This window comes from Azolla caroliniana, unplaced genomic scaffold, assembly GCF_043228905.1.
Source record: "Azolla caroliniana isolate FFs.n. ecotype wild unplaced genomic scaffold, voAzoCaro1.0.p SCAF_11, whole genome shotgun sequence".
Taxonomy (NCBI): Eukaryota; Viridiplantae; Streptophyta; class Polypodiopsida; order Salviniales; family Salviniaceae; genus Azolla; species Azolla caroliniana.
Genome location: NW_028230446.1, coordinates 10957425 through 10967362, shown reverse-complemented (window position 1 = coordinate 10967362; position 9938 = coordinate 10957425). Strand labels below are relative to the sequence as shown.

General features: G+C 38.0%; 1 protein-coding gene and 1 long non-coding RNA gene across 2 annotated transcripts; one reads left to right on the top strand and one right to left on the bottom strand.

Annotated features, from left to right (window-relative positions):
• Positions 1-531: 531 nt before the first annotated feature.
• On the bottom strand, positions 532-962 carry LOC147857769 (uncharacterized). Its single transcript, XR_015530483.1, has 2 exons — positions 833-962; positions 532-566 (listed from the first exon to the last, which is right to left on the bottom strand). It is a non-coding gene; the product is annotated as an uncharacterized LOC147857769 (long non-coding RNA).
• Positions 853-3416, top strand: LOC147857768 (uncharacterized). Its single transcript, XM_087327353.1, has 2 exons — positions 853-1034; positions 2934-3416. Exons 1-2 carry the CDS (start codon positions 853-855, stop codon positions 3118-3120), a joined length of 369 nt encoding a protein of 122 aa, XP_087183479.1. The 3' UTR covers positions 3121-3416.
• The last annotated feature ends 6522 nt before the right edge of the window (positions 3417-9938 follow it).

Genomic DNA, 9938 nt, shown 5'->3' with positions numbered 1-9938 from the left:
GATTTGATGTGAGATGAGACATTTGGGCACAAGTGATGATACTAGTTTAATATGCACCATCTTCCCTAAACATGTTCGGGAGCATAAGGACCTGATTCGGCTATGCTCTCCACACATCTTCAAGCAAACCCAATCATTGCACGAGTTTTGCCTCTCATAGTCATAAGGTGTGCACTCTCAATTACAACATTCATCAGTAAAGTTCTACAGTATAGAGAGTCGGTACTCACATTCACTTGTATTATGTGAAAACCTTATATTTTTGGTCTTTTAGGACATATTTGACCTCCGAAGGCGACAATAAAATCTCCGGAAAGTGTTGTAAAAAATGTGTCATCCTCGTGCCGTCGCCGTGCCATAAAAAGTGGGTTTGTAAACAAATGACTAATATTAAACATGAAGGTGGGCGGACAAGTGTGAAACCGACCCCCGGCAGTGACACACAGAAGCAGACTCAGAGAAAGTGTGAAACCCTAATTCCCTCTTCCTCCCTCTGTCTCTGTGAACCAAAGGAAGAGTCAGTCCGGACTGTTTTCCTTCTTCTGTTTCTCAGGTAAGCTCTCTCTCTCTCTCTCTCTCTGAGAAATATGCTGTGTCGATTCCATCTTCCAATAGACATTTAGCAGTGTTCCGATTGATCTCTCTCTTGCTCTCTCTCAGAGATTCTGATATCGTGCATATCGTTTTTTCCATTCTTTCTTTTCACCTGTTTCTTGCCTTTCTTGGATTCTCCCTAAAGAAAGGAAAAGAAGGAAAGGAGAAGGGCGTCTAATGTGAAAGGAAATCCATTGTTTTCCTTTTTTTTTTTGATCTCCGTTGTTTCTTCCAGGACAAAGAAAGAAAGAAAGGATCATGGCTTCCTATGTGAAGCAGCTCAGTAGCAAGGCTAACGTTGCTTCAGATTTTGTATACAAACATGGATCTTCATATTACAAGAAGCTTCTCGAGAATAACAAGCAATACATTGCTCCTGAACCTACTGTTCAGAAATGCCAAGAGCTCTCCAGACAGCTTTTCTACACTCGTCTTGCCAGGTACCAACCTAAATATTGTATACATATGTATTTATACATGCATGCATGTGTGTGTATAATGTGTACGCGTATGTCTGTATATTCTTGCTGTGTTCATTTTTCTTCTCTATATTTGTTATTAATGTTTTGGCGAACATGGTGTTAATCTTACCTTAATTACCTACGGACTCATCAAAAGTGCATATTTTGGTGAATATGGTGTTAATGTTATCTCAATTAACAAATGCTTCAGATGTGCTGAGCATGTTACATTTTTTATTTTATTCTTTCATCTTCTCTATTTTAGTGTGTTTTAAGCTGAAGTAAATGCTTACTCAACTATAATGTAGTCTGCCTCAATCATTGAAAGGAGCTATTTTAGCCAGTTTAGTTTGAGTCTGTAGTCAATTCATGTTAGTATAGGTTAACTGTACTATTTGAATGTGGCCTTAATGCTATTTTAACCTTAATATAAGTGCAGTACTTGCAATAGTTGTCTTTCTCAGCATCATTAGATTTGAACATGGAGCATGTGCGCTGGTTTTTTCTTTTCCAGTATGACCGTTTTCTGCATTGGAAGATCAATGTAGTGTAAAGTGATGCTAAAATATCAATGTATTTCTCATCCCTCTCCTATTGTAGGGCTAGTTTGATATTTATTTAACTCTATGTTTGGTCTTGTGACATGTTTGAGGACAATCAAATGTGAATTTAATTTTATCCTGGGTATACTTCTAGGATGTCAAGGAGGATCTGATGCTGAATTTTTTAACTAAGTATAACATTTGAATGCGAATTTGATGTTTGATTAGTGTCAGTCTATGTTAATGCTGGCATCTTAAGGAGAATCAGATGCTATTCAACCTTGTACTGAGCTAAGTTTTACATATTATAGAAGATATGATACTAATTCAAACTGATTCTAGGTTAGTTTTGACATTTTTTAAGGCAAAATTAAATGTGAATTTAACATCACTCTAGTTTGCTTCTAAGATCCTAAGGGAAGTCCGAATTTAAGCTAACCTTTATCTTAACATTTAAGGGAGATTTGATATTTATTTAACCTTGCTCTATGTGAATTTTAATATTTTTGATATTTAACCTTATTCTTCGCGAATCTTAACTTATGAAGGAGAATTCAAAGCGTATTGAACCTTACGCTATGTTAATTTAACATTTTAACGATAATCTGTTCTAGTTCAAATTTAATATAGGGTTCGATAAATCCGAATCGTCAATATTTTGTCTGGATATTTAGGATTGTGGTATGATCTTAAATCCATTTGGGGTTTTGGAATATTTATTTGCAATTATTTTGATGTAATGTCAATGTCTTTTCTGGTGGCTTGTGTTTGGGAAAATTCTCTTTATTAATGAAGTATAAATAATGATTTCAAGGGTTTTTATGCTGAAGTTTGGGTATATTAATGTTACGTTGTGGTCTAATGCCGTAGGTAATGTTTGGATTTGGACTCGAACTTGAATGATCATCATGAACTGTTTCTAAATGTTATACAATCTACATTCGTTTTGCCATTTGTGTTTTTTGGAGGAACTTTTTTCCCACCTGATCATATTTTAGTAAGAGGTAGAAGTCTGGGAAGCTGAGGAGTTTTTCTTTTTTTTTGCCACTTCCACCTGATTTTCGTGATTTTCCTGAGTGCACTTGGTCAACCCTTGACAGAGAAAGGAGATAATCTAGCCTTATAATTGTCCAAATAACACATAACTGAGGGAGGGGATAAATTGACCATATAATTGCTCAAATATTACTTACCAGTAGGCTCCAGATATATTTTACCAATTGCACTGGGGAAATAAAGTGGGTTATGTTGGAGTTCTTCTATCATAATTTCTTTTGTTGAGATCATCATGACGGTATTGCCACTTGTTTGTTGATGTTTTACTGATCTTTTTCAGCATACCTGGGAGGGTTGATCATTTTTGGAAAGAAGTGGATTTTGTGAAGAACCTGGCCAAGAATCGCCAGGATATCACTGTTGAGGACATGGGTGTTGCATTCCTCTTTACGGCTGAGTGTTATGCATGGTTTTGTGTGGGTGAGATTATTGGTCGTGGCTTCACTTTGACAGGATATTATCCTTGATAAGCAACACATAGTAGTAATTTAAAGCAGAGAAAAAATAATGTTGCTCCTTAGTTTTTCCTGCTTTTGGCAAAGGTTATGGGGACACTTAACAAAAAAAATTCTGCTATTCTTTTTTCTTTTTGAGAAAACTTCAACGACACTTTTGTGTTCATTTTAGCATCATAAACAAGATGCAGAATCAGTCCTCTTCACTGTTTTGGGCTTCGAAAAAAAATAGTTTTTTAAAGCTAGATCAAACTTGTCGAGGCTCCCTATTTATGTAATAACACGGCATTAAGGCATTCTCTACTTTCTCTCTGGCTGCAATTCATTAACATCTTTATTTCCTTTCTCTTTCCTTGTTTACATTTATCCTTTCCTCTTCTACTCTGTTTTGGAATGAAATTTGTGTCTTCAAGGATCTGGAACAAGTTTTGATATGGTCAATACATTGTTTATTATATCAATGCATTAATTCACTCTATAGAATTATTATAATGTGTTGTGTTTCCTCAGTATTTGATACATAGAGCTCTTATCTTATCGTTTTATAATGTGTTGTGTTCTCTGTAGACCCCAAAACTTTTATCTTTTCAAGACTTAATGTTTTTGTCAACATGATAAAAGGGGATCTTTCTTGTCTTGCATCTTGTATTCCATCTGGCAACCTTCCAACTTTCTAAAATATGCATATGAAGGACCTTCATTGGTGGTTAGAACTCCTCTATGGTTGCTGCTAGAGAGTTGTTGTCTGCTAAACTCCTTGTTAGCTAGTAGTGGGAGTGATTTGTTAACGATGAGGGCGGGGTAGTTCAGGAATGTGCTAGCTCATAGGCATTTTTGCAAGACTCTTAAGTCGTTTAATGAATCATTTGTAAAGGGCTTGGCTTGTGGTTCTCAGGGTGTATTAGTGTGTTGATGGTGAGTGATGGCAGGTGAATAGAAAAAAGGGTGAAGTTTGATTGGAATGGTTGCAAATTGGTTGAGCAATTGATGTGGTGTTGGACTAATGTTTGATGTGCTACGTGTGCCTCTGATTTCTTGATGACCTCATCACTTGTTTGTACCTTGTAGTTGTCTTATTTGAGAAAATAGTGGTGATAAGGCACTCCCCATTTCAGGTTAACCAAACAATATGTTGAAGTGTGCATTGTACATGCATCAATTAAGTGTTGAGCCTCTATTCATAGGTGGATATCAAGGAGGGAAAAGATCATTTGCGAAGATGTTTTTTGAGTCAAGTCTTAATGCTCCCACCCTTCAAGAAAGATTAGATTAAATTTCCATAGTACATAACATGGTTGGTAGTGAAAGTGTGTAGGGCTTCAACTTGCAATTGGAAGTAGTTGATAACATGAAGATCCCAACTTTAGTTAACAATAAGTAATAAAGTTCTCCCAACTTGCAAAGTCATTTATTCATCTATTCGTTATTTCTAACTTAATACTGTTGTCTTTGCATCTATCTATCTATGATTTGGAAGTATCCAAATTTGGAGCTCCAGCAAGATAGTAGATGATTGTTCATTTGATTTGCACTTGGACCATTGAGATGTGAACAAAAAAAGAGTTTGGGACATTGTTATTGTTATTATATTGTGTGAAAATAATCAATATGGCTTAATCAATATGGTATGTGAATGTTGACCATTACCTCACCAAAGCAATTGCATATATCCACCACCTCCTATGTTTGTCATATTATGCTTTACCCAACACAATATCTTACATACATGTGTCACACTATAATTTTCACCGTGGCACACAATAACTTTTTTGCAAATAACATTATTTGAATTTTTAGTAGTAATACAAAATTGCCATATTTGGCACTCATTCTGCAAAAGCATAATATGAAACTATGATACCTATTGATTTTATAAATAATTATCAATTATACGCTAATTCTTATATATGCACAAGCTTACTAAAATTTGATACCTTTGCCCTAGTGACAAAGATGACTACCATTCGAATTTGAACCATGATTGCACTTGCAACAAACAAAGGGTGGCACCTCCACCAGATGGATGTGAAGAACGCCTTTCTTCAAGGCAAATTAGATGAGGAGATGTACATGCTACAACCTCTCGGCGTCAAGTCCAACACACACCTACAATCGGTACACCGACTCTGAAAACCTCTCCACGATCTCAAGTAGGCACCTAGATCTTGCACTCGAACATAACCTAGTATCTTTACCACATCAGCTTCAAAATGTCGAAGTTCGACAATTCCCTATTCATCTGGAGCAACTCCAAAGGACATTTCTTTATCATAATATATGTGGACAACTTGGTCATTGGAGCAAAGCACATAACAGATATCGAGCATATGAAAAAACTACTCTCCAATTGATTTGAAATGAAGGGCATGAAGGAACTCCATTACTTTCTAGGTATAGAAGTGATTCGGACACCACATGAATCATGATCTCCCAATGATACTATATCCTCAATCTGCTCTTCAAGTTTGGGATGACAAAGTGTAAGCCCGTCGCGACCCCTCTCGATCAAAACCTAAAACTCGAATATGTTCTTCAAGTTTGGGATGACAAAGTGTAAGCCCATTGCTACCCTTCTCGATTGAAACCTAAAACTAGATGCCGACTCTAGCACAGAAGAGTGTGAGCTGATTCACTATCGACAACTAGTCGAAAGCCAGATCTATCTCACCATTACTTGACCCAACCTCACCTACTTAGTCGGCCTCCTTAGTTGGTTTATGCAGACACCTCGTGACATTCATCTGGATTGCGCAAAACGAGTATTAAGGTATGTAAATGGGACAATGGATTATGACATCCTCTACAAATCGGTTACACCGATTCGACTCGAAAGGGTACACAGATGTTGATTGGGCAGGCTACAAGGCCAATAGAAAATCGACATCCGGATTCGTCTTTTCCCTTGGTAGCGGAGCTATCTCCTTGAGTAGTAAGAAGCAATAGACAATCACATTGTCAAGCACAAAGGCCGAATACAGCGGTGCGATCATGGCTGCATGTGAAGTCATATGGCTCAAGTGGATTCTCAAATATCTAGATGTTTCCATTAAAGATCCAATCCTCCTATACTACGACAATATGAGCAGTATCCACTTGGCTCGGAACCTGGTTTTTCACACTCGCACGAAACACATCGAGGTGCACTATCATTTCATTCGAGAATGTGTCCTAGCCAGAGAGGTCGACTTTCAACACATCAACACCAACCTACAGACGGTTGACATCTTCACGAAGGCCCCGAGAGCTGACAAGTTGTGGTAGTTCACAACAAGCCTAGGTCTCTCGACCGCCAACTAGCCAAGCTTGAGGGGGAGTAAAGAGTTGTCAACATGCCCGAAGTCGGACAGAGTAGAATGAGCACAAGTGAACTGATCATCCCTAGCCTAAGCCGGAACTGACTACCAAAGTCGACCAACAAGACAAAAAGCCGACTTTCTAACAATCAGAAGTTGAGCTTGAAGGGCGTGTTGAGAATCAAACTCAACTTCCCTAGTGTGGGAACACACCTTAGGAATAGTCAAGTGTGGGAACACCCCCCCACTTTGTATCATAACCAATGTGTCATAGAAGTTAGTCTTATGACACATAATTACTAGGCAGTTAAGTCTTCGTCTCCTTTCCAAGAGGTGGTTGTAGTGAGAGAACATAGAGGGAAGGTGACTACATAAGAACCGTCTCCTTTTCTTTGTAACTGTTGGTTGTTTGTTTCTCTTTGTTAATATAGTTTTCCTGTGTTTTCTGTATACCTTGTGTTCTTCTCTCTCTCTCTCTCTCTCTCTCTCTCTCTCTCTCTCTCTCTCTCTCTTATATACACACACACACAATCACGCCCAATTCTTTACACCCATATTGCACTCGAGGCATTGAGTGTTGTGGACGAAGATGTGGCATAGTCCATAGGATGTCGATGCTATGAAGGTGACCAACCAAGTACTCTATTCTGATCCACTTAAAAATGATGCAACATGCACTTTGAAGAGTCTGGCAGAGATGGCCATACAAACCATATGTAGTAGCAACAAGGGCAATTGCATCCTAATGGAGGGTTGACATCACTAAGTGCACATCCCAACCCAACCCAATGGGTGGGATTGTGGCTATTACGTGATGCAGACCATTCGGATGCTAGAGGAGGAATTCATCCAAGGCTTCCCATCTTCCGATTTTGTAAGTATGGCCTAATACGTGGATTGCATAGAACTCTTATAAGTAATGGGTGGGTTGTTATACTTACACCTTTTTACATTGTACATAGAAGTGGTTTGCACATGAGGACGTTCAATTGCTTCGGACAAACATGGCGAAATGGGCTCGAAGGATTTTGGGATTTCTGATTTCATAGCCATCATGACAATTTTGTATATGTTGACTTATTGTAGTTGCCTCACAATTTATACGAATTAGACAATTTTGTATATGTTGACCATATGAAGCTGCCTTCGAAATGTATATGAATCAACCAATTTTCTATAGACCACATTTTGTATATGCCTTGGATTGTATATGAAAGCCTCATTTTGTATAATCTTGATCCTGTTTATTAACACAATCTTTTGCGCGTTATGTATGTGAATATACTCTTTGGCACATTTTGTATGTCATAAAGATTTGGTGCATATGGTAAACATGTATGGAAAAATGTGTAGATCATGCACAACAAACATGAAGATCACAAGTGTGGAAAAATGTATAGATCATGCGGAACAAACATGAAGATCACAAGACTTATGAAAAAATTGTATGAAAAAATGGTATGACATAGAAGACGCACAAGACTTATGAAAAAATAATATGTCAACGTAGATCATGGACAATAAACATTTTATCAGACACCTAAGCAGATTAATTAGATGCCCTACCCATTAATAAGACACCCTACTGATTAATCAGACATCCTACTAGTTTCAGATGCCCTACCCATTAATCAAAAGCCCAATTAATAACAAACGTTATAGTTATCAACGTCAACTTGTAACCTGTAATGATGGTTTCCAACAATCAAATTAACGTCCAAATAAACAACTTGATCAACACTCATTAGCTATAATCACACTCATTTTCCCAATTGAGCATAGAGTATGATGAGCAATGGTGTTGTCTCAATCCTTGCAATTTCAGAGGACAATTGCGATCATGCTTCTTCATACTCCACAACATTTCAGAACGGCAATGAGTCTTCTGCATCTGAACGGGAGGACGAGTTGGTGGATCCTGTCATGTTTTTTTTAACCCAAGTATTTTTCATTTACAAGAGATAAGTATGATTTGATGGTTAATGATTTATTGGGAAACATTAAGGTAACATTGGAAACATTACATGATGTCGCAAGGGGTGCACCTCTCAATCTTCATGCATGGAGGCGCATGAAGAGTCGACTCATGGTTCAAAATGAGAATGGGATCTACCTTAAGGCATATCCTAACCTTCAATTCATATATTTGGAGAAATTGAGGGAGGTAGTATTGGCATCATATGGTGTTAGATCACATCACCCATTGTTAGACCACGTGCAAATTGCTCTCGAAACTAACTTGCATGCGAGTCATATTCACAAGGATGCCCATTGTGAGGCTAAATGCAATAATGATTGATAAATGTTGGAGGTCATATAATGCCATATCTAATGTGGTTGCTCAGGTCCGTCAATCTTGGATTGTTGCAAATGGGCAATGGACACAAACACATTGTCACCTTTTGCTATGTCAATTCCAGGCAAATCTTTTTATGGGTGGACAATTTGTTGCCCAAAGTAAGTGCTTCCAAGAGAAAACATCTTTGTTAACGGATGTGCCAACTCATGCATTACATGACGAAATCAACATACAATGCGATGTGCAAGGAGTTAAAGGTAGAGTATGTGGACAAACCTAGTGTTTGGCAATATATCAAAGGAGGATGGTGTAGCTTGACATGTGTGCGGAGGAAACTATGACCCAAGTTTGGTAGATTATTGAACTACAGACATGTTGACACTTCCAATATTGTAGAGAGAAATTGGCAATTTATCAAGTATAGTGCCCTGAGAGGAAGAATAAACTGATCTATTACTTATCTAGTACATGTCTTGATTGGGGATAGTGAATCTGGCACTTGCATCAGAGGGATCATCGTAGAATGGTACATGCAATGGCAAGAAATATGTGAGAGTGGTAGGTTATGCCCCGTGCAAATTGTAGGGATCAAAGGACAAAACCTAAAGAGGCCGAGTGTATACTAGAAAGGTATGTGTCAAATACGAACACATTGCATATTGTGGACGAGGTTTGATATTGGTTTAGAATATTAACCATGACCAATTCCGTTCTATGGTACAATGTCTCACTCCAACGCTCATATTGTGATTGCCAAGACCTAGCAAGTAATGTAAGCATTTACTTGGAATTCGGATGATCATTGAGAGGCACATGCCATCCTTGTGTGGGTCATTACCATTTATAGATCATGCGGCCCGAATGTGAATGCAAGATATCACAAAAATAGAAGTGGAGATAGAGGTAGAGTCAGACACGGAGAAAGAGGCTGAACCAAGAGACATGGAATCATGGAAGTCTCATTAATACAATCAAACAAGGAAGATATGGAATGGCTCGAGCAAGGGTTACTATCCCTCAAACGAACAACAATTTAGGTTTGTCTACAACAAATGGTAAATTTGTTGCAAAAGATGTATGGTTCCAGTGCACCAAATACAACTCACAACGAAGGAGTAGGATCCATAAGTTGGAAGCAACAAATTGGTGCGAAAAGAGGAATTACGATCGCCATCATCTCACAAGAACTTATTACCAGCCCCCCAAAAACTTCCAAATCTCACACCGGAAAACTATAC

What these genes read in the sequence shown, in the direction of transcription:
- LOC147857768 (XM_087327353.1), top strand. Translation starts at nt 853, where the DNA reads ATGGCTTCCTATGTGAAGCAGCTCAGTAGCAAGGCTAACGTTGCTTCA. An exon ending in TTCTACACTCGTCTTGCCAG is followed by an intron (nt 1,035 to 2,933) that starts GTACCAACCTAA and finishes GATCTTTTTCAG; the next exon opens with CATACCTGGGAGGGTTGATC.